The sequence below is a fragment of the Manis pentadactyla genome, chromosome 15 (assembly GCF_030020395.1).
Source record: "Manis pentadactyla isolate mManPen7 chromosome 15, mManPen7.hap1, whole genome shotgun sequence".
In the NCBI taxonomy this organism is placed as follows: domain Eukaryota; kingdom Metazoa; phylum Chordata; class Mammalia; order Pholidota; family Manidae; genus Manis; species Manis pentadactyla.
In genome coordinates, this window is record NC_080033.1 from 56,573,056 (window position 1) to 56,600,495 (window position 27,440).

The window sequence follows — 27,440 nt, forward strand, 5'->3', positions numbered from 1 at the left end:
CTAACTCTTACTGTAAAAGGTGGGCAGGGTCCTTGGTAAAATTACTGGTAGGTAAGTGAGTCCTAGCTCAGGCCAAAAATCAAAGCTTGCTTCCTTCTAGAGTGAAAGCATTTTATCTGGCAGATAAGGTAACATGGGATTGTAGCCAAGCTGGAACAATGAAAAGCAGTGGGTAAACTTCCTTCCCTGTGTACAGGTAACAAAATGGAGGACAGCAGCAGCCCTCTCATCCCATTTATTAAAGAAACAGTAAGAAAAGATACAATGCAGGAAAATCACCATCCCCTCGTATCAAGCTGAACAAAGCACAGTGATTACTCCCCTTTGCCCTCCCACCCACCCCCACCCAATTTCGGTATTCCTGTCCACATCAGTTTAGATTTTGAGGTTCTTTGATTGGGAGTACCAGTGGAGAAGGAGCTGGATGAGCAGTGGAGCCTTGATTCTGAGCTCCTCTGAGTCCCAGAAGGAAGCTGCAGGCCATTAGCCAAGCAGAACTTGTATCTGGTGGCTGCCCACCTCTCTGTTCTGTGTTCAAGCCCCCAGGGAAAGGTATGGCAGTAGAGGATGACCAGGTCCAAGCTGCCTAGGTCAGAGCTGCTGAAGCATAGTCTGTTCACCAATCCAACATTTCTAGAGAGCAGTGAGCTGATTCTCCAGTGGTAAGTAGGGGACTACATATGAATTGGGACCTGCAGGCCAATGTATCCCTGAGGAAAAGTCCACAAGAACAATTCAAGAAACTAGTAAGAAACAAGGGGCAGAAAGCTGTGGGACAAAAGCACAGCAGGTTTCTGGAAGGCTGGAGTTCCTTTCTCTCAAGATCAGGATTATTTCCACCTTCTGTAGTCCACATCCCACAAATAACATTTCACCTTCAGTTGAGAGAGAGGAAAAAGATGGCTCATTTGAACTTGAGCCCCAGCTATGTATTTCAGACTGTAACTCTGTATCTACCCTTTTATCTGACACATTCCCTGCCCAGAATCTTGGTGCCTAGAAACCAAGGTGGTCCTGGACAGAAAATGGTGCTTAAGGGGGTAACATTCCATTTGGATACATTGCAGTCATTGGACCGCCTGGTCTGGGGAAAGCAGCTTGGTTTGTGCCAGGGAGGCTCCCCACTCTAGGAAATGGGACCAAAGTCTTGCCTACAGGGCCATTCATCCTTGGAAAGGAAGCTGGATTTAGACCCAGGGTCCCAGTTGGCCTTGCATAAGCAGCTGGGTTGATACCCACAGGGCCTGCTGAAGAGCCCAGGGGCCCAGGAGCTGACCTTGGGAAACTAACCTGGCCAGGGCCTAATGGGCCAGTAGACCTTGGGAAGGTAGCTGGACTTGGACCCTGTAAGCCAGTGGCCCTTGGGAAGTTAGTTGGGTTGGGGCCTAGTGGCCCACAGGCTCTTGGGAACACTGCTGGACCTGAGCCCTGAAGGCCAGCAGACCTCTGGAAATTGGCTGGGTTTGAAGCCAATGTACCAGAAGACTGAGAGAAGGCAGCCGGATTCAGTCCTCCTGAACCTGTCCCCCTCGGAAAGGGATTAGCATTTACTCCCACAGGGCCAGCTGGCCTTGAAAAATGACCTGAATTGGGGCCTATGGGTCCAGGAGCCCTTGACATGGGGGATGGATTTGGGCCCGGAAGGCCAATTCCCCGAGAGCCAGGACCCGAGCTTGGGCCCATGGGTCCAGGTATTCTTGCCATGGAGGAGGGGCTTGTACCCATGTTTCCAGAGGCCTGGGAGAAAGAAGCTGAATTGGCTCCTAAAAGACCTGCTGCTCTTAGAATGGGGGCAAGATCTAGGCCTTGGGGTCCAGCCATTCTTAAGTTAAGACCAGACCCTGTGCCCAAGAGGCCACCTACTCTGGTGTCCAGATTAGGGCCTGGGCCCAGGCCACCTGCCCTTGGGTTAGGCCCAATGCCTGGAGCCAGACCACTTGCTCTTGGGTTGGTCCCAAGGCCAGGGCCTGGAAACATACCTGACCTCGGGGCAGGGTTTGTACCCACAAAGCCTGATCTCAGATTGGGACTTGGTCCAGGGCCCAGGCCAATGGGCCTAGGATTGGGAGGACCATTCCCAGAAGTCAACAGGACACCTCTCATGTTGGGTCCAGATCCAGGGCCCATGGGGCCACCACTTCTGGGGTCAGGACCTGTTCCCAGGAGACCACCTGCCCTTGGATTAGACATGGGACCTGGCCCTGGGAGACCCCCTAACCTTGGATTAGACAGAGGCCCTGGCCCTGGAAGAGCCCCTGGCCTAGGGTTTAGAGCTGGCCCTGGGCCTGGGCCCAAGAGGCCACCAGGCCTTGGGAAAGAAACTGCACCTGTGCCAGTGGGATTCATCCCTCTTGGAAAAGAAGCCATGCCTGGGTCACGAGTACCAGCAGGGAAAGGTGCTGGATTTGAAGCCAATGAGCCTGATGAAGTTGGAAAAGGAGAAGGGTTCCTTGGAAATGGGGCCAGATTTCCACCAAGAGAACCAGTTGCCATAAGGAAGGGATCTGAGTTCATGCCCAGTGGGTGGCCTGTGTTCAGAACAGGACCCCCCTGTGGTCCCAGGGAACCTTCGAGGCGTCCTCGAGGTGGCAGCGGAGCACGAGTCCAAGGAGCTGGCCGCTCTCTAGGGAAAATCCGGGGTTCTTTCATACTTTCTTGGGGACGTTGGTGATAATGGGCTTAGGGCGAGTTTTGAAAAGAATCTTGTTTTTGATGAGTGCTGTCACCAGGTATTGGGTGCCAGTCTTGCAGGCAAGCTCATCACAATCCTCCCCAGGAGTGTGTTTGACAAGGACAGCAAAAGGTTTCTCGAGGTGGATGACTTTCCCATACAGGATATGATGTCCCACGATCAGCACAGGGATTCCCTTTGGCAGAACAAGAACGAGACGCCTGAGGTTCAGGACAAGGTCATAACGCTCCAGTGCCTTCTAGAGATGCTCCTGGCAGGCAGTGCTGGCACCTCCACTCCCTGTTGGCTCTACCACTGTTGGACGGCCACACTGGACAAACCACCCTTAAGACAACTTTTCACTCTTCCTAGCCCCAGGTAAGAGAAGTTCCACTTTCAGAGCTAACTTCCCTGCCACTGTACAGGTGGGGGGTGAGGGTTGGGAGAACAAGCAGACAGCTTACAGATTAGCTAGATCTTGAATAACAAACCTGAGGGCAGTCCTCACTGTGGGTCCTGGGAGCACCACCTTGGTGTAGCTTGCTTTCCTGAGACATTAGGCAGGGAAAGAAAAGTCCCCTCACCTCAGTGGTGTAATGTAGGTCTCCCAGGAGGTTTCCAGCTAATCCAGTGCTGTAGCGAGCCTCGATCTCCCCCTGTAGCTCCATCAGCACCCATTCTGCCAGGCCTCCAGCCCCAGCACTGCAAGCAAAGGGCTGGTGGTTACAATATTTTTGAAGGGTGAAGGATGAATAGCGTCCTACACCACCATTCAAGGCCCAAAGGAACTCTGTACTGAGCATAAGTTCTTGGGAAACTGGGCAGTGCTGGGCATTGAAATGCCAGGATTTGTGCAAGTTGCACCTGAGGACCCTGATTCTTCCAGGAAAAATGTCAAACCTATATAGCCCTATTCATTCAAGCTAAATAGAAAAGTCTCAACATTTACTCACCTGGAAATAACAATTTGCACCATGAGCTTTCTGTCTTTAAAAAGCAACTGAAAATAAGCTGTAGAGGAAAAACAAAAATTTAAGATAATAACAATAGCTAGTATTTATCACTTACTGTGTACCAGGCACTTTTCTAAGTGCTTTAGACACATTGTTATTTGCCTGACCCTATAAGATGTAATCTTTCAACTGATACTGCATGAGATTGTTAAGGTCACCAAGGGTTAACCATAGTATGGAAAGTTAACCGGTATTATCATAATTTTATTCAAGGTCACATAGTTACTAGTCAAGAGAGGCAGAATTTGAACCCAACATACACCCTGCAGAGCTCACACTCTAATCCACATTTCTAAAAAAAATGAAGGCATTGTTTTAGGTTTTACTTTTTCCTTTGGTGGTAGAGAATGTCACATCTACCACTTTGGTTATCTTACATTTCAAGGTTCAAAGGATCTCCTTTAACTAAAAGCCAAAAACTGGGAAAGTCCTTCAGACTACCTTAGTGAATGGCAAGCTGATTTCTGAGAGGACTCTCATCAAATGCTTTGGCCATCTTTCACTTAAGACACTAGAATACTGACAATTAACTTTCATTTTATGCAACAGTACCACCTAGTGGCAAGTTTCTGGCACTTTTCAAGAATGGGTGCCTGAAACAACTGATTTCACTTGTCTTTCTGGGAAGGACAGATTCATGGGGGACAGAGAGGATGAGGAATCTCAAGTTTCTGTGTGTCTTGACAATAAATAGGTGGAATGTTAATGGAAGGTTATTTAGTCCACTGTTTACCAAATGTAGTACAGCAAGATAATAGGTTAATTTGTTCAAGTTAAGCAGAACACCTCATTTAAAAAAAACCAGGTTTCTTTACTGATGTTATTCTTCATTTTGGATCTCTAGGGAAAAGTAATAGCCAACATCCTTTTAAGATACCAGAACCTCTACTCTTGAGCACCAAACACTTGGTGTACGTAGGGTTGGTCAATTCACTGGTCTTCAAATTCAAATATAAACAGCAGCTAATATTTACTGAATTTTTCCTATGAATTAGAGCTACACACATACATGGGTGGTATGCCTTTCAATCACTGTGACAATTCCATGAGATGTACTTATCTCTATTTTGCAGATAAGGCTACTGATGGATACACTTGCTTGTATGTGGTACACACAGAACTAGTATGCGGTAGAGAAAGCAACAAGAACCTAGGCTACCTGATACCATTCACACTCCAAAATAAATACCCTCCTGAAGAAGAAAACCAAGTACTAGTGAGAATGAAAAGGCATCAAGGCTTCAGGCAAGCATTGCAAACACACAGGAGCTGATCAGAAGGCCAGGGGGAACCAAGGAGGTATCTTTGAAGAAGCCAGACCTGCAGCAGCACAATTGTGGCACCACTTAAGAACAGGTAATATACTAGCTCAAGGGCAAAAGCAAAGGCCTTGGCAGATAAGGAGGCCCCACCACTACTAACAGAAAAACCAAGAGCACTTTTAAAGTTCTTCTCTTCCAAGGTAGGAGAAGAGTATCACTTAAAATCAGAAGGCCTATATTCTAGCCTGTAAGTGAAACTCTTTTACAGTAAGTGTCATCATGCACAAGTCACTCAATGACTACAGGGGTAATGCCTGACTCCCTGAACTACCTTGGAGACCAAATATAACATAAGCAAAAATGTTTTAAAGACAGATGAATACTTAATTTTTTAAAGGATAGGATTAAATCAACATTTCCACAGTATTATTTTGACTGTAATTTAGAGAATGGTCGGTATATTTTAAGCCATGAATCAAAAAAGGCTCCGTAACTAGTAACTGAAGTTGCAAAGTTTCCAAAGGTTAATAAATGCATACAGATGAAGAAAGGGTTCTTGTATATAAGCTTTCAGTGACTGATGATGCAGTATTACTTTGCTTGATGGGTGTATTATAGTAAAATACTGGTGATTTCGGAGGAGCAATAAATTGTTTACACAATATGTGACATGTAGTAGGAAGATCAACCTTTTGCCTTTGACCACATTTGAGATGGCTGTGTGTGGACTGTTTAGGAAAGAGGGATGCATAAATATTTTTAGTGAATTCCCTATTTCCTAGACAGCCTCAGAACAAGAATTCAAAACAGTGGCCTTCGTGGGCAAAGGAAATCAATGGCTGGGCAAGAGTAGCTGCACTGCATATACTCCCTAGCACTTAAAAGAGCACAGAGCTTTATCCATTTCTGTAGGAGGCTCAGGACATCTACTGATACTGGCAGACATCTAGCAATGCTCCCAAAAGTAGGAATACTGTGGCCTACAGTCTCACCATTCTACTGCTGTACCCAGTCAGGCTGGTAAAAACTTGTGCTAGAACAAGCTTTTAAGAGTCTAGATCATAAGCTTATGAGTCTAGCTCATAGGAACCTGTGGACTGACCTGGCTACATTTATGTACATTGAGTGTGTTAGCAAGAAATGTAAGGGAGATGATCCCTGTAGCAAATTTAAAAAATCTTCTTTAGCCACTTAAAATATCCTATAAGTGGCACCACTTAAGAACAGGTAATACACTAGCTCAAGGGCAAAAGCAAAGGCCTTGGCAGATAAGGAGGCCCTACCACTACTAACAGAAAAACCAACAGCCCTTTTAAAGTTCTTCTCTTCCAAGGTTTCTTGAAGGAGAAGAGTAATCACTTAAAATCAGAAGGCCTATATTCAGGTTCCTTTTCTTGCTCCTTGAGATTACTACTCTAGATAGTGGTTCCCAGGACCAGAGTAGATAAGTATACCTGGGTACTTTAGTAAGGGCAAAAATGATGGAGGTGATAGTGAAAATAGAATATGTATTTCATTTAGTGTGGAGTTGACTAAAAAGGATTTGAGAATATGCAGCCCAATCTATCCCCATTTCCTTGAGATTAGGCAAAGTTGATAGGAAAACAAAGGGGCAAAGAAGTGTAACTCAAGTCAAAGCCTATTAGTAATAATGAGTAACATTATGACGAAAGTTTCCATATAACAAAAAGATTTCTAAGTCTGCAGTGTCACCTAATTCCAACAATACTTGAGAACGAGAGCAATTTCTCCGTGTTTGTTCTAAGATAGTATGTAGAAATTGCAGCTTTATCAAGAGCAACATTTGAAGGCAGTCTGATGAATACACTGTATCAAATCATGAAACCAAGAGGAGCCAATGGAAGAGCTCAAGTAGCACCTCTATCTCAAGAGTCTTGAATTTAATTCCAGATTTGGATACGACCAAGTAACTTGTCATTGATTTCAGAGTAAGCCCAAATTGACAATGTAACTGTAGAGCATGGAGAAATTTCTGTGTGGTAACATCTTTCAAAAAGATGGATGAATTCATTAATATTTCAGAGTGGAGTCTCACAGGACACAACTAGAGGTGTGGACCTGGAAAAATAGAAAGGTGTAGAAAGAAACCAAACCTCATTCCTCTCAAGTGAATTATTTTGACTCTCCAATCCCTTCATCTTATAAAAGGGGAAAATTTTTTTCTACTCAATTTTTCTGGGCCTTCACCTAACTAAACAAACTAAACAATACATAAATTCTCTATTCCTAACTTATTCAATGACTTTATCTCCGTAAAGAAAAATTTTAAAAAGCGCACTTTATACATTTTTAACTACTAATTTTTTCCTTTAAAAAATAATCTTTTCTGGGGCTTCACAATTTCTAGAAATGTTGCTTATCTGAGCTTGCCCCAGATCATCCCATTAAGACCTGTAGTTAGTCTGGAACTCCAAGGTAAAGTAAAGACACTGCTGCTTCTCAGGACAGTGGTCCAGGCAACAAGACCCCTGAACAAACCGCAGACAGCAAAGGAACCAGCATTCTCAAAACCAATCTAGAGCCACAATGGGAGCCCTACCAAAACTCACAATTGACTGGGATCAGAACAATCTCAGATACCCTTGGCTTCCATCTCTATTTTGAAGTTGTTACTATTAAACTTATTAAAAACGTGGCAAATCAAAGTGCCACCACAATTTCTTAAAAAGGAAGAAATGTCCAGGCAGAGCATTATTTTTTATAATACAAAAAGATTCATTTCTCACACAGCTAAAATTTCTGGATCCTTATTTGGATTCTCTCATTTCATCCTGAAAACAATCCTTATTATGTAGGCACTGTTTTATTATTCCCATTTTACAGATGAGGAAATAGGCTTAGAGAAGCTAAAGTTAAGTAACTGATCCCACAGCTAGTTAAGGGGTGGAGGTGGAATGTGCACCCAAACCCCTCCACAGTATCGCCTTGTCTGCAGTCCTCTCACACAGCATCTCTTGTGAGAATTTCTGATGACTTTGCAAATGTCAGCCTTTCTCACATTTCTTACAAAATGAAAAATAAGTCACCTATGGGACAGATCTTCTAACTTGCCAAAGTAGCTCTTCCACCTGTGCGGCAGGCCCTTAAAGACTTTTTTTTTTAGATCATATTCAATTGATGAGTTTTAGGTTTTTGAAATATCTACAGATCTACTTAATGTCACCTCCAGGATTCAATACTTAGTGGATGGCAAAATAAGGCAAGAGAACAGAGGACATTCTTTGCCACCAATTCACTTTAACCTTCAACAAAATCTAATTCTCTAATCCTCTGGTTTCTTAACTGCTGAATGCTAAATTGTTAAAAGATGACTAATGTCTTATGGAGAACAGCGGAGCAACGATCCTCGTACTGGTAACTGCCCCCCAAATAAAATGTGGCAGAATAAACTGTTAAACAGAACATTGGGTTCTTACTCCCATCAGCAGCTCTGACTCAGTGGTTTACTCGGTAAGCTACAAATAATTTTACTAGAATTAGGCAAGTTTATAAATTATTTTCATTATAGTCTTTTGACTGATTCATCTTGTATTTTAAGTTTTTAAAGAAAGTTTTGAATAAAGGTTTTAACTTTACACTTAATTTTAAAAATACATTATTTTTAAAATTAAATACATGACACAAAGTGCGCTTACGACTTCAAGGACAACAGTTAGTATTTATTGAACTTATTCACTTCCAAGGACTACTCTGTGTTTAGAATTCAAGTTGTCACACCTGGATTCTGTGATTTTGCCACTTACTCTGTGTGATAGGGTAATTTAAGCTCCTAAATTTGTTTCTGTACCAGTAAATTGGTCATAACAAAAAATAATCTCAAAGGTTATAATAATTAAACAAGGTTATGAATGTAAACTTCTCAGCACAGTGCCTAACACATGGTCTTTCCAGTTATTGATTACCCACCCACCCCCGAGGGGAAGGGACATTTTTTTTGGTATATGTCAAACAGAATGTCTTACCATATACTATATAATTATTATTTAATGTATGAAGGACTAAAACATACTACAAAAACAGCAAGTCATCGGAATAAAATCAAGTTTGCATAATGGAAGAACAACTCAAACATCACAGGGCTCACTGAACTGCTTCAGGGATTATGATCTGGAAGGTTTTTTCTCTAAACATCATGACTATTTCTGTGTACCTTTCCACCAAGTGAACAATTAAGTTTTATATACAACTGAATACAATTATTTTTATTAGCAGTGTTATTGTGGTTTTGTGACTGAAAGGGATGGTCTAGGTTTCAAAGGGGATCTTGTCTCTTGACAGGCTTATGTCATGAGGTGCTAAAATCCTGTTTCAAAAGAAGCTTGATCCCCTCCAGTATGGGGCTATGGAGGGTAGGTGGAATTGAATGCTTCCAAACTTTTCAAAACTGAAGAGTGTGTTCAGAAACGTGTGTAGATACTATGCATACACGTGGTACTTTCCCATCACATTTTAGGATTCCCATGATGGAGGGAATCAATTTACAGGTATTTGTAGACAAGGGATGGAAAAGATGGCTTCGGTCGATCTGAGTTACTTCAGTTTTCTCCATCTTCTGCTACTCTGCAATCCCATCTCAAGCCTTCCTCCCCTTACTGCTCTGGCACCGTCTTCCCCAAAGCCCCTTCCTTTCTAGCCCCGCTTGAGGTCTCACTCGACACTGTATTCTCCTCCCACTGCCCCTCATCTCCACCCTCTCCCTCTGATCCCCTCCCATCCCTTCAATTTGAGCTACGAACACTTCCTATTTTTAGTCCCGCCCACTTCCAAATATCCCCCGACTTTGGGTGAAACGCATTACTAAGCTGTTTAACCCCCTCCTCCTACCTCTCAAAGAAACTATTCTTTAAACTGCCTTCCTCCGTACCCCCCAGTTATCTTCCAAACTGCTCACCCTCCTCTCATTCACTGTTTAAATGTTCTTCTTTAACCACCCTCATTCTCCAAATCGTTCCGTTTCCCTCAATTCTGAAGTACTTCATACCTCCAGGACCCTACCCCATTCCTTTCTCGTCTCACTACAACCACAAAAGAACGTGGATCACTTGCCATACTGCCTTTTCCTTTCTATCACCCTCCAGATTACTTCTCAGCAGCTCCCCACCCCAAGATTTTAAATGTCCCCTCGGACAAACCTCACAGTCCTACACCCACCTCCTCCACGAAGTCTCCTTTCTCATATTCCCACTACTTTCTGGGTTCCACTTCTACACCGCTTCTGCGCATCTCGCGTACTAGGCTCCCTCCCCACCGGGGGAAGAGCCCCTTCCCGCACATACTTCGAGATTCCGGCCCGCGCCGCCCCCTTCTCCGCCCTCCGCCCGCGCTCGGCCACCCTTTCCGCCCATCTCCCGCTCCTCCCCGCTCTTTCCCTTTCTGCCCTCCGCCTTCAGCCCTACACAACTCTCTTCCACCGAAATTCCCCGGCCTCTCACCCCCGGGGACCCCTCTGGGCTCGCCCCCACCTTCCGCGGCCCTCCCCGCTCCCCTTCCCTTCCCAGCCGCCCCTCCCCCGCCCGCCGCTCCCCGCCCCTCGGCTCGCCATTCTTCTCCCCGAGCCTCGCGCGCCCCGCCCGACCCCAGCTCTCTAGCTTCCCGCTCCCTTGTACCCTCGGCCCCATCCCCGGCTCGACCCTTACTCCCCACGGCCTCCCGCGCCCCCCGCCCGCGGCCTGACCTGCAATGGCGGCCGCCGAGCGCGGCGCCGCGCGGCCAACGGGCGACAACCGAACCTCCCGCCGCCGTCGCCGCCGCCGCGAGCACTGCCTGCGCACTTCCGGCCTTGCGCCGCGAGCACTTCCGGGGCAGAGCACGCTACCGCGCGCGCACGTGGGGCTGGGGCGGAGAGACGAGCCCGGAAAGCGGCGAACGCTCGCTCGTCTGCTGGTGAGTTGGGGAAGGGGTGCTGGAAACAGGTGTGAGAAGGAAGTTTTGGGGGTGCGGCCTGCCCTAGGCCAGCGGCCGTGGCATTCACTGTTCACCTTGTGCCGACTCCCGGTGGGGGCTACCCTGTAGATTCTCGGGGAAGGGAAGGGCTGCGGAGACCTAGCGCGCGCTTCAGCCGCTCTCTTAGCGAACTGGGCCGTACTCACCTGTTCTGCCCGCGGATTCCTAATCTTGAAGGGAGACGCGTGAGAGGCTGACCAGACCCAGTCCCTACCCTCGCCGAGTGCGTGTGTTGTCTGGGCGGGGCAGGGCGGGGGACAGCGTGGCGAAGGGGTGTGTAGGCAGTGGACATGCCGCACCAAGTCCTGTCACTTCCTTCCCTTGAGATCTCGAGTCCGCCTGCCACATCAGCGTCACGGGCACGATCTCAGTTTTGAGACTGTAATTTGAAAACTTATGCAATAGAATTAGGGAGAGGTGTTTGCTGAAATGCAGATTTCTAGTTCCATCCTCGCCGGGGCCGCCCCCGCCCCTTTAAGTGTTTGGAATTCTGAAACTATGGAGCAGGACCTGGAATCCTGCATTTTTTAAAACCATTTTTCTGGGTGATTTTTATGCAGTTCTGCAAATCTAATTTTGAGAGAGAGACTGATTCAGGTTGTCAGCATTTCTTCTTGAGAGTGGTCGTGGTATTAACTCACCGTCACCCGCCAAGAAACCCCACACACAAAATGGAAAGGAGGACCTTAAGTTTCGGCTTGGAATACAACTGGTCAGCTCCATGTGTCTCCCTTTGTTTAGGTGTGCACTCCCAGTTATAGAATGGGGTTATGTTCAGTCTTTTGCTCTGAGATCAAGTTTTAGATTCTCATCTGTCTTTCAGGGACCTCTTCTTTCAGGCAGTTGTCGGGAGTTTAGGAGTCTGGGTGATGATCTTTTAATTTTTCTGCTGAAGCATCCTGAGCTTCTGGAGATTGATAGATTCTTGTTTGGGGCATGAAAACATTACTAGTTATTTAGAAATGAATCTCCTGAGATATAGTTGGAGTCTTGAATGTACAACTGTAACAATAAGAAACAATACATAGGACATGTACTACAGTTAATACTTAACATCAATGACTTTTTTTCCTCTCTAGGAATGGGCGAATTTAAGGTCCATCGTGTACGTTTCTTTAATTATATTCCATCAGGGATCCGCTGTGTGGCTTACCATAACCAGTCAAACAGATTGGCTGTTTCACGAACAGATGGCACTGTGGAAATTTATAACTTGTCAGCAAACTACTTTCAGGAGAAAGTAAGTCATTTGGGAGCCTGATTGGGTATTTCTGGTGTTAATTTTCATCTTAAGTTCAATTGTACAAAGTTTTATGTGTCTTTTATATTCAAAGAGTTCAAAAGAAAGTGACTCTTCCTCATCTTTTTGGAGTTGTTTAGAACCACATAACTTGTATAGCAAATGTGCAATCTCTTGTCTGAGCTCAGAGTTTTGATCTGTGTAATGTTGGATAGAAAGATCCTACCTAGGAGTTGTGGCAGCTCACTGTTATTTGGAAACAGGTTTGCTGAAGCTTTTGGGTGCAAGCAGAAGGGAAATGGTTGAGACCATTGGTTTGTATCAGTCTGTACACCATTGTAACATTGGTAAGGCAGCATTTACTGATGGGGGTGTCAGTACCCATTTCATTGGTTAATTCAGAAAAAAATGAAACTTTCTAGTGACATTGTGGCAAGAAGGTAGATTCCTAAGTTCATCTGTCTGAAAGAATATACACTTAAATGCCTCAATTTGGGAGTAAGGGAGATTTTAAACTAGGTAAAGTATGTTAACAGTAGAGGACTGTTAAAACAGGATATTTTTCAAAGGCACGGGTTACTGATTTCAGGTGCAACAAAATAGTTCAATTCACATTTATTGAGTGCCTTATGTGCCCTACCAGTCACTATGGAATAAAATGGACAAATAGATAAATGAGTGGACTCAGTGCCCAGCAGCCTGCTACTTGGAATTGAGGCACTCTGTAAATGTTTATGAATGAGTGAGTGCAAGTATTAGGCATGAAGACGAATGTCAGAGGCCCTGCCTTCAAGGAGCTCAAAGTCCAGTGGGGGAAAAATAAGTACACAGTTTCCAAACAGTGTGATAAATATTATGATAAGCTAAAGACAAGCATAGAATGTTAGTGGAGAGGTGCCTTACTCTGCCAAGGTCAGTTTAGGAATCCTGAGAAGGAATGACTTAAACTGAGCTGACCCCTGAAAAGCTAATAGGAGTTAGAAATTTGGTGTTCACCGCAAATTGGTTACATTCTGGAGTATGAGACATTGCTGTGGCACATGCTTGTTGCATCCTGTGATTTTTCTTAACATCTGTGATAGTTACCCTATAATAGTATATTTGTTTAATGTCTTTCTTCCCTACTGAACTTCAGGTTTTATGAAAACAGGGTTTATGTCAGTGATATTTATGACTATATTCCCAGCACTTGGCATGTGCCTAGTACAAAGCCACTGCTGAGTTAATGTTTGTTGAATGAATATGTCAACCATTCCTTAATTAGTGTCCCTTATTTTCTTCTGTCATCTGTTTTCTTTTTTCAGCAGTTAATTAATTCAGTCTAGTCTTCTGCCATCTCTGTACTCTCTTCCCTATTAAAGATTGCTTACCTCTGTTAATCACTTGCAGAGCAAGGAAAAATTGTATCTGTTATTGTGAAAAGAATATACAGACTAGGAATAGGGAGATCTACATCCATGTTGGCAATTGGGGCAAGCCACTTACTCCACAAGTTGGGCCTTTTTCAGGTTCAGAGGAAAAATTATACCTACTCAGTCTCTCTTTGTCAGTCAGATATAAGAATAAAATATGCCTTGATAGGTATGAAAAAATTTTGAGTGCTAAGAAAGCCCTTAGAGATCTGAGACTTGAATGAGAAATTGGAGTGAGCTGTAATAGTTTATTTTGTAAATAGATTTTACAGATAAAATTGACACAATAAGCAGCTTGCATTTAAAGTATATATATTCATAACTTTTGAACATATGTATACTTATGAAACCATCACCCAGTCAAGCTACTTAATTCGATTTTTTAAAAATTTGATACATCAAATAATGGGATACAAATTTTACTCTACTGACTAGGCTTTGCAGAATAAGTTCTAGTAAAAACAAACAAAACCAAGTGTATAACTAAAATTTGAACCTGAAAAAAGTGAAAATTTCAAGAGACATGATCTTCTGGTAGCACAAAACTCTACACTGTTTATTTTTGGGGAAGTATTTTAATTTTCACCATGTTGCCTGAGATCAGATAGTGCTGGTGGTACCTGATGAATTCATGGTGGTTGAAAAGTTAATGGTGTTTCTATAGTTTTTCCCAGGTCATGAGTCTCGGGCTACAGAAGCTCTGTGTTGGGCAAAAGGACAGCGACTCTTTAGTGCTGGACTCAATGGAGAGATTATCGAGTATGATCTACAGGCATTAAACATTAAGTATGCCATGGATGCCTTTGGAGGACCCATTTGGAGCATGGCTTCCAGCCCCAGTGGCTCTCAACTTTTGGTCAGTAAGCAACTGTTGGCAATTCAAACCAGGATTGCCTTTGTGCCCACTTAAACTTTCTTCCCTGTGCTCAGAGAGTAAAGTTATATATGGCATGTAGCTCGCCAGTCTGAGTTGGACTCCAGCAACCCCAGTACAAGATTGGAGTTGATATTGGGGATTAAAATCTCTTGTCCTATTGCATCTTTGCTGCTGCTGCTGCTTTGCATTTCATTACTTCAGTTAGGGAATGAGCGGGTTTTTTCAGTTCAGTATTTCCCAAACTATGTTCTTTGGAATTGGGAGATGTAGAGGCTTTTTGTTTTGTTGTGCTTTTTGCTTTATGTAAATTACATTTCAAAATAGGGCACATTAATAGTAAATTTTACTGTAGATTCACAGTGTGCTAACGTATATTAAAAATTCTGAGTCTTTCCCCAAGATGGCTTGTGGAACTATGTTTCATTATGGTGTTTCTAAAACACTGAGCACAGACTAGTTTTCTACTTTCCCCCACTATTGTTAATCATTAGGATGGGTGCTTTCAGAGATTTTATTTTCTGGGAAAGCCTATGATTCTTTTTTGATTGGCATTAATTTGTACAATATCCTCACATGTCTCCATTTAGGTCATGTAACTAATAGGTCCCTTATTTAGGCCATGGGTCTCTAGCAGGAATGTGCAGTGAAATCTAACTTCTTTTCCATGTCCTCTGCAGGAATTGGGCCACTGATTAGCCTGCTTTCTGGATAGGACATGAAGGCTGCCAAGAATATACTATCCATTTCTTAGTACCAGTACTTTTTTTCTTCTCACAATCTTATTTTTCTCTAACACGGCAAGTGATAGCTTTGAGGGGACAGATGTGTTTGTAAATAGGTAAACTTAGTTCTGTAAAATACTCATTTTCTGTTTTTGACCTCTTTTTTCCTAATAGGTTGGCTGTGAAGATGGATCTGTGAAACTATTTCAAATCACCCCAGACAAAATCCAGTTTGAAAGAAATTTTGATCGGCAGAAAAGTAAGGGTCATTCTTGGTGGGACAGTGAGTAGCCTTAACAAGAAGTTATGTTTCTGTGCCACTGGGGATGATATATTTTCCCATGGGTCCAGGTAATATTTATCTACATGCTATCTTTATCTGAGTACAGGGTATGTGCTGGAGGCCATCTCTTGTTCAGGCTTTCTTCACTGTGTGGCATAGTTATGATTGCCTGGTTAAGTGATAAAGAAAACTGGAAATCCAAACTAAGAAAGCTATGTAAGTTGATTTGTTAATTCTCACTTATTTTTGTGAAGTTTTAACAGGTGTGTGCAAAGTCTCAAAACTAGGATTTTTTCTTTAGAAGCTATGGTTCTTAATCCTCTTAGTGCATTCAAATTGGGGAAGTTTTATAAACAGTTGTCCATGTTCCACCTCTAGAGCAGGGATTAGCAAATGCTCAGTAAAGACCCCAGGTAGTAAATATTTTAGATTTTGCAATCCAGTCTCTGCCAACTCTGTCATTGTAGCACAAAAGTAGCCATACATAATACTTAAACAGGCATGTTGGGTTTTGGTAAAACTTACAGAAAGAAGTTGGTGGGCCTGATTTGGCCTTTGCACCATAGTTTGCTGACCCCTCTTTTAGATGATAGTGACTGTTTTATGTATTTGTGTCCATTAGTAATATTTGTCCTCTGCTAACCAGATTCCTATTTTTTTGTTTGCTCTTAATATCTTTTGGGTGTTTTTTTGTATACTCATATAAACACATACACAGGAGTGCTTATGCTTATTTTTCAGCTTGTTTTCTCACTTGCTGTATCACAGACATCCTTCAGTCATGGCATTCCATTTTATGGTGTTCCAATTTCACCAAATTCCTATTGATGGATATTAATATTTTTTCTGCTTCGACCATTGCAACAATGAACATTCTTATATATGTATATTTGGATATGTATACAATCATTTCTCGTTGTTTTATTCCCAGTGCAATTACTGGGCCAAGTAATGCATGTTTAAATTTTGTTAGATTGCTATCATCACCCTCAAAAAGTTGTGCTTATTTACCCCCCTCAACCATTTATACATTATTAAAGTAAATTTTAAATATTCATTGTGGATCCCAGTGTAAAATTTTTCCTCATTTATGAAATATCTCTTTACAAGAGCACAGGAGGTAAGAGCTAAGACTGTCAGACACTAGTTCTGTAGATGATTGTGAAAGGAGAACTCAGTTACCCTTTGCTGTATATTTATATGTGTGTTACTTTCTTTTTGTACAACTCCCAAGGTCGCATCCTGAGTCTCAGCTGGCATCCCTCTGGTACCCGCATTGCAGCCGGCTCCATAGACTACATTAGTGTGTTTGATGTGAAATCAGGTGACTGTTTTTCTCAGTATATTTGGGGTGTGGGTCCTGTTTGCCAGATTGACATTTCTGGATTTCCAAAAGCTTGAGCCCTTGTAGTTGTCTCTGTGACTTTTAGGGTTTAGCTTCTCAGCCTTCTGAGATGTCAACCATAACGTCCGTTCCTTTCTTGAATCACCACTGCTCCTTTGTGGGGGATCTTCGGTGGGATGCAGTATTTTTTGATCATAGTAAAAATTCATATTAAAATTCACCCTTGACCAGTAAGACATTTACTATAAATGGTACACCTGTTTATATTTACCAGTTCTTGGTGAAAGTGGGAGTCTGTCTTTGGTGAAAATAAGATTTTGATAGCTTGATTGGTGACACATGACATCAGAAAGGTAGAAAACCGCATAATCTCTCTGTTCTTGGCCTAGAGAATTGGGTGATGAGATTGATTTCAGCTTGTAAGGTGGGCATGTCTCTACTCCCATCTAAGATGAGAAGTAAAACAGGTCAAGTGTGGCTTTTTATTCTTTGTTCTCAATGCACAGTAAGTTTTTAAATTATCAGGTACACATGTGTAGTCAAAGAATTCCTTAAGACTTGTTATAACGAAGCAGGAGTTTCCCTATAACCTTTTACTCCTCAGAGGCAAGTCTTAGCTTATTCTTTTTCCACTTAATCTCTGTGCTGTGGATGGCATGCTTATAATGCTGAATTTTTATATTTCAGTTTCAGGCTACTATTTATTGACTTCCACTATTTAGCCCTTATTCTGTGCCCTTTGTCACATGCACCTACACTTTCTCCTTATCCTCCCAGTATGGTTATGTTGTAACATTTGAATTAGTGTTTTCAGTGTTTATGACTATATAAATACTATCCCCGTAGTCAGTTATCTTTACTTTTTGTTAATAATGTTTCATTCCCCTGCCTCCATATATATATATCTGTCTCAACTAATTCATCCTCAGATTCTTCCAGTTATATAAATTAGATTCAGATACATCTGGTTTTCTTCCTACCATTTTTATCTTCTTGAAAAATTCTCTCCTGGAGCCTTCTGACCTGCTCCAATATGGGGTACCCAGTTTCTGGGCCTACTTCACAGCTGTGAGATCTTGAACTCTGATTTTTCAGTCATGCTGGGACCCCCTTTGCTTATTTCTTTGGTAGAATCCCGTTTCCATGTCGTTCACTTTCCTGGTTTTTCTTTTTCTTTTCTTTCTTTCTTATTTTTTTATTAAGATATCATTGATATATAGTCTTATGGTTTCACAAGAAAAACATTGTGGTTACTACAATTCACCCATATTATCAAGTCCCTCTCATACCCCATTGCAGTCACTGTTCATCAGCCTAGTAAGATGCCACAGAGTCACTACTTGTCTTCTCTGTGCTACACTGTCTTCCCCGTCATCCCCTACCTGACAAAATGTGTAGTAATCCCCCCCAATCCCCTTCTCCCTCCCTCCCCACCTATCCTCCCACACCCCTCCCCTTTGGCAACCCTTAGTCCCTTCTTGGAGTCTGTGAGTCTGCTACTGTTCTGTTCCTTCAGTTTTGCTTCATTGTTATACTCCACAAATGAGTGATATCATTTGGCACTTGTCTTTCTCCACCTGGCTTACTTCACTGAGCATAATACCCTCTAGATCCATCCATGTTTTTGCATATGGTAGGATTTGTTTTCTTCTTACAGCTGAATAATATCCCATTGTGTATATATACCACATCTTCTTTATCCATTCATCTACTGATGGACACTTAGGTTGCTGCCATATCTTGGCTATTGTAAATAGTGCCGCAATAAACATAGGGGTGCATGTGTCTTTTTCAATCTGGGATCTTGTTTGCTTTGAATAAATTCTTAGGAGTTCAATTCCTGGGTTAAATGGTATTTCTATTTTGGTTTTTTGAGAAAACTGCATGTTGCTTTCCACAATGGTTAAACTAATTTACATTTCCACCAGCAGTGTAGGAGGATTCCCCTTTCTCCGCATCCTCGCCAGCATTTGTTGTTCCTTGTCTTTTGGATGTTGGCCACCCTAACTGGTGTGAGGTGATACCTCATTGTTTTAATTTGCATTTCCCTCACAATTAGTGATGTGGAGCATCTTTTCATGTGCCTGTTGGCCATCTGAATTTCTTCTTTGGAGAAGTGTCTGTTCATATCCTCCACCCATATTTGAATCAGCCTATTTGCTTCTGGGTGTGGAGATATGTGAGTTCTTTGTATATTTCGGATGTTCACCCCTTGTCAGATACGTTGATTACAAATATATTCTTCCATACTGTAGGATGCCTTTTTGTTCTACTGATGGTGTCCTTTGCTGTAAGAAGCTTTTTAATTTGATGTAGTGCCATTTGTTCATTTTTGCTTTTGTTTCTCTTGCCCGAGGAGATGTGTTCAGGAAAAAGTTGCTCATGTTTATATTCAAGTGATTTTTGCCTGTTTTCTTCTAAGAATTTATGGTTTCATGACTTACATTCAGGCCTTTGGTCCATTTCAAATTTACTTTTGTGTTGTGTTTAGAGTTAGACAATAATCCAGTTTCATTCTCTTGCATATAGCTGTCCAGTTTTGCCAACACCAGTTGTTGAAGAGGCTGTCATTTCCCCATTGTATATCCATGGCTCCTTATCATATATTAATTGACCATATATGCTTGGGTTTATATGTGGGCTCTCTATTCTGTTCCATTGGTCTATGGATCTGTTCTTGTGCCAGTACCAAATTGTCTTGATTACTGTGGCTTTGTAGTACAGCTTGAAGTTGGGAAGCGAGATGCCCCCTGCTTTATTCTTCCTTCTCAGGATTGCTTTTGCTATTCGGGGTCTTGTGGTTCCATATGAATTTTTGAACTATTTGTTCTAGTTCATTGAAGAATGCCATTGGTATTTTGATAGAGATTGCATTGAATCTGTAGATTGCTTTAGGCAGGATGGCCATTTTGACAATATTAATTCTTCCTATCCTTGAGCACAGGATGTGTTTCCATTTATTTGTGTCATCTTTAATTTCTCTCATGAGTGTCTTGTAGTTTTCAGGGTATAGGTCTTTCACTTCCATGGTTAGGTTTATTCCTATGTATTTTATTCTTTCTGATGCAATTTTGAATGGAATTGTTTTCCTGACTTTCTGCTAGTTCATTGTTACTATATAGGAATGCCACAGATTTCTGGGCATCAATTTTGTATCCTGCAACTTTGCTGAATTGAGTTATTAGTTCTAGTAGTTTTGGAGTGGAGTCTTTAGGGTTTTCTATGTACAATATCATGTCGTCTGCAAACAGTGACAGTTTAACTTCTTCCTTACCAACCTGGATGCCTTTTATTTCTTTGTGTTGTCTGTTTGCTGTGGCTAGGACCTCCAGAGCTATGTTGAAGAAAAGTGGGGAGAGTGGGCATCCTTGTCTTGTTCCCGATCTCAGAGGAAAAGCTTTTAGCTTTTCGCTGTTCAGTATGATGTTGGCTGTGGGTTTGTCATATATGGCCCTTATTATGTTGAGGTACTTGCTCTCTATACCCATTTTGTTGAGAGTTTTTATTATGAATGGATGTTAACTTTTGCTGAATGCTTTTTCAGCATCTATGGAGAGGATCATGTTATTCTTGTCCTTCTTTCTGTTGATGTGGTGTATGATGTTGACACCTTCCTGGTTTTTCTTTTGTTTGGTGGATCCTAAGAAAGGGCTCATGAGAAAGAATTCTAAGTTGGAAATTATTTTCCCTTAAAATTTTGAAGCCATTTCTCCACTGTCTTCCAGCTTCTAGTATTATACGTTGCATGAACTCTGATCCCATTCTGAGAGTGAAGCCTCTGTATAGGTTTTGTTTATTTTTCTGGGTGATTTTAGGATCTTCCCTTTATCCTTACTGAACTGAAATTTAATAATTATGTTTCTTGGTGTGTGGTTCTGTTAACATCAGTTGTATTGGACTCTTGGTAGTTTCTTTGAGAAACCCATGTTTTTTAGTTCTGGGAAAAATTTTTGTATTATTTTGTAAATGAGTTTCCATTTCCTCTTTCTGAAATTTTATTATTTGGAATTTGGTGCTTCTAAGTTTCTTACCTTTTTTTACCCTCTTGTTTTTCATCTCTGACTTTTTACTCCGTTTCCTGGGAGAGTTTGTTATCTTTATCTTTCCTTTTATTGAGTTTTCCATTTCTGCCCATTTCTAAAGTTCTTTTTTGGTTCCTGAATGTTCTTTTTTACAGCATTCTGTTTTTCTTCGTCATATACTAACTTTTCTCTTCTTTGGGCCATTCATGTTAATATTTGTCAAGTGCTTTTCACCCTAGCTCTGCTTTGTCCTTGTTGTTTACTTTTTTCTGTAGTCTTGTTTGGCCTCTGTCTTTCATATGAAGCTTTCCTCACACGTCTCGTGATTGCTCTCATTGCCATGTGAGTGGAACTCACTGCGCTTGGGCTTCACTGAAGAATAATCAGGCCGGACTGTTTGGGGAACCTCTAAAGACAGGCTCTTTACATCTTTTCTCTTGAGCTGATCGTATTTCCCAGAAATGTTTTTTATTCTCTGCCTGGTGATAATAAACAGCATTTTAAAGAGAAGAAAACTTGTATTCTCAGCATTCAGTTAGTAAATTTTCACTACATCTGTTTTCCATATAATATACCCACCCTCAATTGTGCCTCGTATTCCTCTTCAGAGAATAGCCACCAGTCTTCTTTGAGCTGGAGTTTGGGGAGTTGCCTGCCTGTTAGTTAGGGAGGAGGTATCTGAGGGGTCTAAAAGTTTCTTAAAGTTACCTTGCAAACACTCCCTCCTTTTAGCCCCACTTTCACGTATTTTTCCAGATAATCTGGGGTCAGCAGTTCCTGAGTCTTCTGAGGTTTCCCTGGTGTAAATCAGATGGCCCTTTGGATTTCCCCACTTCTGACTTTGTCCTTTGTTTCAGGGCCCTGCTAAGTCAGTTACCATTTCGTATCTGCTTTCTGATTCCCACAGTTTTGTCACTGCTGTCTTCTCTCCCTTCCCAGTGGAGTTTTGGAAGAGAGTAGAGTGTAGTGTGTGTATGCAGTTGGCCAAGTTTTAAGTGAAGCCTCAAATGTTTCTTTTCCATTTCACTTCCCCTCCAAAAATTTATGTCCCTGCCCCTCACCCCTCATCTTCCGGTAACCATTTTGGTGTTCCAAGGTTGAGTTCACCACAACTACTGTTTACTGGTCATCTGTGGTCTGTGTGCAGGCAGCTAACATAACAGGTGCGTACCACGGGCAGGGTTTGCACTAAAGGATAACTACATACCATCCAAATGTGGGCTTTTCTTATTTTTCAGGGAGCGCTATTCATAAAATGCTCGTGGATAGGCAATATATGGGTGTATCTAAGAGGAAGTGTATCATATGGGGCGTGGCCTTCTTGTCCGATGGCACTGTCATAAGTGTGGACTCCGCTGGGAAGGTGCAGTTCTGGGACTCAGCTACGGGGACACTTGTGAAGAACCATCTCATCGCAAATGCTGATGTGCTATCCATTGCCGTATCTGATGTGAGTATGGTCCCTGTTTTGAGCAGTTGCTGTACGGCCTGGCGAATGTCTAGAGAAAGCCATGTCAGTGATGCATCACAAACATTCCATAATCCTGAATGTTATCCTGAAGGAAGATGAGTTTAGGAAAATGCACCTGAAAACGCACATGATTTCCTTGAGCTCTTAAGTCTCTATAATCAGTAGAAAATAATTCTTTAGAAGATTAATTAGCAGAGAGTTTTTCTTCAGACACTCCTCACCCCGATCTAATTGTAGTAAGGGCACAAGTACCCTATAAGGATCTTGAGAAGCACTTGTTCCTGTCTTGTACAGCTGTTTTCCTACTTCCTATTGTGGGAGATTAGAACCTGATTTCATAGCGATTTTGAAAATGTTAATTTTCTCCTATTTGGATGTGACTTAAGCAGATTTGTGTTGAACCAATGTGTCTCTTTCTCTGGTAACATGAATTCTTATTCAGAAGCATTTGGGTGTTTTAGCAGTGAGACCTGGAAAGTGACTTTGAGGTTCCTTGACCAGATCCTTTATTCTCTACTTTATTAGCTTGAGGATTATTTCTTACCTAATGTAGAGATCACTCATGCTTGCTTTTCTTGCCTATAAAATGTTCCTATCCCATTTCACAGGTTTTCCATGAGAACAGATTGGTGTGTGGTAATGCCCTGGGGAACACTTAGATGTCACATATAATATATAATAGAAGTGTAAGTTGAAATGGGTGGGAGACATTCTTTTACATAGTTTTGATCCAATATGGTTGTCATTCTTAGACGTAAGAATTATTAACTTTAGTACCATTTAAAGTGCAGTTACTCAAATATTATGCCCTTGTTTCAAAGATCAAGAAAGATGAGCATTTACTGTGATAGAACAATTTCTAGGATACACTGTTAAGAGGAAAAAGCAGAAGAGTATTATAGTATATAAGAGATTACATAATATTGTGTTAAGAAAAGGAGGGGGAGATTTATGTATTAGATACCTACATATTAGATATTTGATGTAAGTACAGTTTTGCTAGAATATATATAATATATATAAATAAAATACCTGAAAGATTTTAAAAATGCAAATGATAATTTCTGGAGAGAGAAGTTGTGGACAGGTGGGAGGCAGGCTTAATTTGTAATATATATAGTTGATCTTTGTTCGACCATATGCCTACATTATTATATTGCATTGAGTCTTACATATAAATGATTGTAGTAAGACTTGGCATAATTTTGTTATCATGGGAAAGAAGAAACCCTGCCAATTAAATTGACAAAGTGATTTTTTAAGTATAAAACTTACTTTATTGGCATATAAACTATGATAAATTGACAAAATGCTTTTTTTTATTGTATTTCTTTTCATTAAGGTAACACTGATATACAATCTCTTTTTTTAATAATTTTTTTGATTATTATTATTATGTTTTTTATTTTGGTATCATTAATCTACAATTACAGAAAGAACATTATGTTTACTAGATTCCCCCCTTCACCAAGTCCCCCCCACATACCCCTTCACAGTCACTGTCCATCTACGTAGTAAGATGCTGGAAAATCACTACTTGTCTTCTCTGTGTTGCACAGCCCTCCCTGTGCCCCACACACACTATACATGCTAATCATAATGCCCTCTTTCTTTTTCCCCACCCATGTCCCTCCCTTCCCACCCATTGTCCCCAGTCCCTTTCCATTTGGTAACTATTAGTCCATTCTTGGGTTCTGTGATTCTGCTGCTGTTTTGTTCCTTCAGTTTTCCTTTGTTCTTATACTCCACATATGAGTGAAATCATTTGGTACTTGTCCTTCTCTGCCTGGCTTATTTCACTGAGCATAATACCCTCTAGCTCCATCTATGTTGTTGTGAATGGAAGGATCTGTTTTTTTCTTATGGCTGCGTAATATTCCATTGTGGATATGTACCACATCTTTTTTATCCATTCATCTACTGATGGACATTTAGGTTGCTTCCATATCTTGGCTATTGTAAACAGTGCAGTGATAAACATAGGGGTGCATCTGTCTTTTTTAAACTGGAGTGCTGCATTCTTAGGGTAAATTCCTAGAAGTGGAATTCCTGGGTCAAATGGTATTTCTATTTTGAGCATTCTGAGGAACCTCCATACTGCTTTCCACAGTGGTTGAACTAATTTACATTCCCATCACCAGTGTAGGAGGGTTCCCCTTTGTCCACACCCTCGCCAACATTTGTTGTTTGTCTTTTTGCTGATGGCGATCCTTACTGGTATGAGGTGATATCTCATTGTGGTTTTAATTTGCATTTCTCTGATGATTAGCAATGTGGAGTATCTTTTCATGTGCCTGTTGGCCATCTGGATTTCTTCTTTAGAGAACTATTTAGCTCCTCTGCCCATTTTTTAATTGGGTTATTTGCTTTTTGTTTGTTGAAGTGTGTGAGCTCTTTATATATTTTGGATGTCAACCCTTTATCGGATCTGTCATTTATGAATATATTCTCCCATACTGTAGGATGCCTTTTTGTTCTATTGGTGGTGTCCTTTGCTGTACGGAAGCTTTTTAGCTTGATATAGTCCCCCTTGTTCATTTTTGCCTTTGTTTCCCTTGCCCAGGGAGATATGTTCATGAAGAAGTCACTCATGTTTATGTCCATGAGATTTTTGCCTATGTTTTTTTCTAAGACTTTTATGGTTTCATGACTTACATTCAGGTCTTTGATCCATTTGGAGTTTACTTTTGTGTATGGAGTTAGACAGTGATCCAGTTTCATTCTCTTACATGTAGCTGTCCAGTTTTGCCAGCACCATCTGTTGAAGAGACTGTCATTTCCCCATTGTATGTCCATGGCTCCTTTATCGTATATTAATTGGCCATATATGTTTGGGTTAATGTTTGGAGTCTCTGTTCTGTTCCACTGGTCTGTGGCTCTATTCTTGTGCCAGTACCAAATTGTCTTGATTACTGTGGCTTTGTAGTAGAGCTTGAAGTTGGGGAGCGAGATCCCCCCCACTTTATTCTTCCTTCTCAGCATTGCTTTGGCTATTCGGGGTCTTTGGTGTTTCCATATGAATTTTTGAACTATTTCTTCCAGTTCATTAAAGAATGCTGTTGGTAATTTGATAGGGACTGCATCGAATCTGTATATTGCTTTGGGCATGATGGCCATTTTGATGATATTGATTCTTCCCAGCCAGGAGCATGGGATGAGTTTCCATTTGTTAGTGTCCTCATTAATTTCTCTTAAGAGTGTCTTGTAGTTTTCAGGGTATAGGTCTTTCACTTCCTTGGTTAGGTTATTCCTAGGTATTTTATTCTTTTTGATGCTATTGTGAATGGAATTCTTTTCCTGATTTCTCTTTATATTAGTTCATTGTTAGTGTATAGGAAAGCTATAGATTTCTGTGTGTTAATTTTGTATCCTGCAACTTTGCTGAATTCCGATATTAGTTCTAGTAGTTTTGGAGTGGAGTCTTTAGGGTTTTTTATTTACAGTATCATGTCATCTGCAAATAGTGACAGTTTGACTTCTTTACCAATCTGGATTCCTTGTATTCCTTTGTTTTGTCTGATTGCCGTGGCTAGGACCTCCAGTACTATGTTGAATAACAGTGGGTAGAGTGGGAATCCCTGTCTTGTTCCCGATCTCAGAGGAAAAGCTTTCAGCCTCTCGCTGTTCAGTATGATGTTAGCTGTGGGTTTTTTCATATATTGCCTTTAGTATGTTGAGGTACTTGCCCTCTATGCCCATTTGGTTGAGAGTTTTTATCATGAACGGATGTTGAATTTTGTCGAATGCTTTTTCAGCATCTATGGAGATGATCATGTGGTTTTTGTCCTTCTTTTTGTTGATGTGGTGGATGATGTTGATGGTTTTTTCGAATGTTGTACCACCCTTATATCGCTGGGATGAATCCCACTTGGTCATGGTGTATGATCCTCTTGATGTATTTTTGAATTCGGTTTGCTAATATTTTTTTGAGTATTTTTGCATCTACATTCATCAGGGATGTTGGTCTGTAGTTTTCTTTTTTGGTGGGGTCTTTGCCTGGTTTTGGTATTAGGGTGATGTTGGCTTCATAGAATGAGTTTGGAAGTATTCTCTCCTGTTCTGTTTTTTGGAAAACTTTAAGGAGAATGGGAATTATGTCTTCTCTGTACGTCTGATAAAATTCTGAGGTAAATCCATCTGGCCCGGAGGTTTTGTTCTTGGGTAGTTTTTTGATTACCGCTTCAATTTCATTGCTGGTAATTGGTCTGTTTAGATTTTCTGTTTCTTTGTGGGTCAGTCTTGGAAGGTTGTATTTTTCTAGGAAGTTGTCCATTTCTTCTAGGTTTTCCATCTTGTTAGCATATAGGTTTTCATAGTATTCTCTAATAATTCTTTGTATTTCTGTGGGGTCCGTCATGATTTTTCCTTTCCGTTTCTGATTCTCTTGATGTGTGTTGACTCTCTTTTTCTCTTAATAAGTCTAGCTAGAGGCTTATCTATTTTGTTTATTTTCTTGAAGAACCAGCTCTTGGTTTCATTGATTTTTTCTATTGTTTTATTCTTTTCAATTTTATTTATTTCTTCTCTGATCTTTATTATGTCCCTCCTTCTGCTGACCTTAGGCCTCATTTGTTCTTCTTTTTCCAATTTTCATAATTGTGACATTAGACTATTCGTTTGGGATTGTTCTTCCTTCTTTAAATATGCCTGGATTGCTATATACTTTCCTCTTAAGACTGCTTTTGCTGTGTCCCACAGAAGTTGGGGCTTTGTGTTGTTGTTGTCATTTGTTTCCATATATTGCTGGATCTCCATTTTAATTTGGTCATTGATCCATTGATTATTTAGGAGCATGATGTTAAGCCTCCATGTGTTTGTGAGCCTTTTTGCTTTCTTTGTAAAATTTATTTCTAGTTTTATACCTTTGTGGTCTGAAAATTTGGTTGATAGGAGTTCAGTCTTTTGGAATTTACTGAGGCTCTTTTTGTAGCCTAGTATGTGGTCTATTCTGGAGAATGTTCCATGTGCACTTGAGAGGAATGTGTATCCTGTTGCTTTTGGATGTAGAGTTCTATAGATGTCTGTTAGGTCCATCTGTTCTAGTGTGTTGTTCAGTGCCTCTGTGTCCTTACTTATTTTCTGTCTGGTGGATCTGTCCTTTGGAGTGAGTGGTTTGTTGAAGTCTCCCAAAATGAATGCATTGCATTCTATTTCCTCC

The 27,440-nt window shown here is 41.3% G+C and overlaps 4 protein-coding genes across 4 annotated transcripts in view; 2 read left to right on the forward strand and 2 right to left on the reverse strand.

The window, feature by feature from the left end:
- The window catches only part of TANGO6 (transport and golgi organization 6 homolog), a 233,101-nt gene extending 229,744 nt beyond the window's left edge, over window positions 1–3,357 (forward strand). Inside the window, exon 19 of the transcript XR_008994009.1 lies at window positions 3,247–3,357. The gene's annotated coding sequence lies outside the window, so the exon portion shown is untranslated. The remainder of the gene's footprint in view (window positions 1–3,246) is intronic.
- Window positions 42–2,649, reverse strand: DERPC (DERPC proline and glycine rich nuclear protein). Its single transcript, XM_036897642.2, has one exon. It carries the CDS (start codon window positions 2,647–2,649, stop codon window positions 1,033–1,035), a length of 1,617 nt encoding a protein of 538 aa, XP_036753537.1. The 3' UTR covers window positions 42–1,032.
- Window positions 2,636–10,769, reverse strand: CHTF8 (chromosome transmission fidelity factor 8). Its single transcript, XM_036897643.2, has 4 exons — window positions 10,642–10,769; window positions 3,625–3,682; window positions 3,256–3,373; window positions 2,636–2,867 (listed from the first exon to the last, which is right to left on the reverse strand). Exons 2-4 carry the CDS (start codon window positions 3,645–3,647, stop codon window positions 2,646–2,648), a joined length of 363 nt encoding a protein of 120 aa, XP_036753538.1. The 5' UTR covers window positions 3,648–3,682; window positions 10,642–10,769; the 3' UTR covers window positions 2,636–2,645.
- Window positions 10,738–27,440, forward strand: part of UTP4 (UTP4 small subunit processome component) — a 52,939-nt gene continuing 36,236 nt past the window's right edge. Inside the window, exons 1-6 of the mRNA XM_036897637.2 lie at window positions 10,738–10,850; window positions 11,990–12,150; window positions 14,227–14,418; window positions 15,336–15,420; window positions 16,679–16,768; window positions 22,050–22,261. Coding sequence (XP_036753532.1) covers window positions 11,992–12,150; window positions 14,227–14,418; window positions 15,336–15,420; window positions 16,679–16,768; window positions 22,050–22,261 — 738 coding nt within the window. The 5' untranslated portion in view covers window positions 10,738–10,850; window positions 11,990–11,991. The remainder of the gene's footprint in view (window positions 10,851–11,989; window positions 12,151–14,226; window positions 14,419–15,335; window positions 15,421–16,678; window positions 16,769–22,049; window positions 22,262–27,440) is intronic.

Excerpts from the sequence above, each read along its gene's own strand:
- CHTF8 (XM_036897643.2), bottom strand. The coding sequence starts at position 3,647 with ATGGTGCAAATTGTTATTTCCAG. Across the intron at positions 3,374-3,624 it reads GTGCAAATTGTTATTTCCAG|TGCTGGGGCTGGAGGCCTGG; the intron begins GTGAGTAAATGT and ends CTTTGCTTGCAG. Across the intron at positions 2,868-3,255 it reads ACCTACATTACACCACTGAG|GGAATCCCTGTGCTGATCGT; the intron begins GTGAGGGGACTT and ends GTTCTGCCAAAG.
- DERPC (XM_036897642.2), bottom strand. The coding sequence starts at position 2,649 with ATGAAAGAACCCCGGATTTTCCCTAGAGAGCGGCCAGCTCCTTGGACT.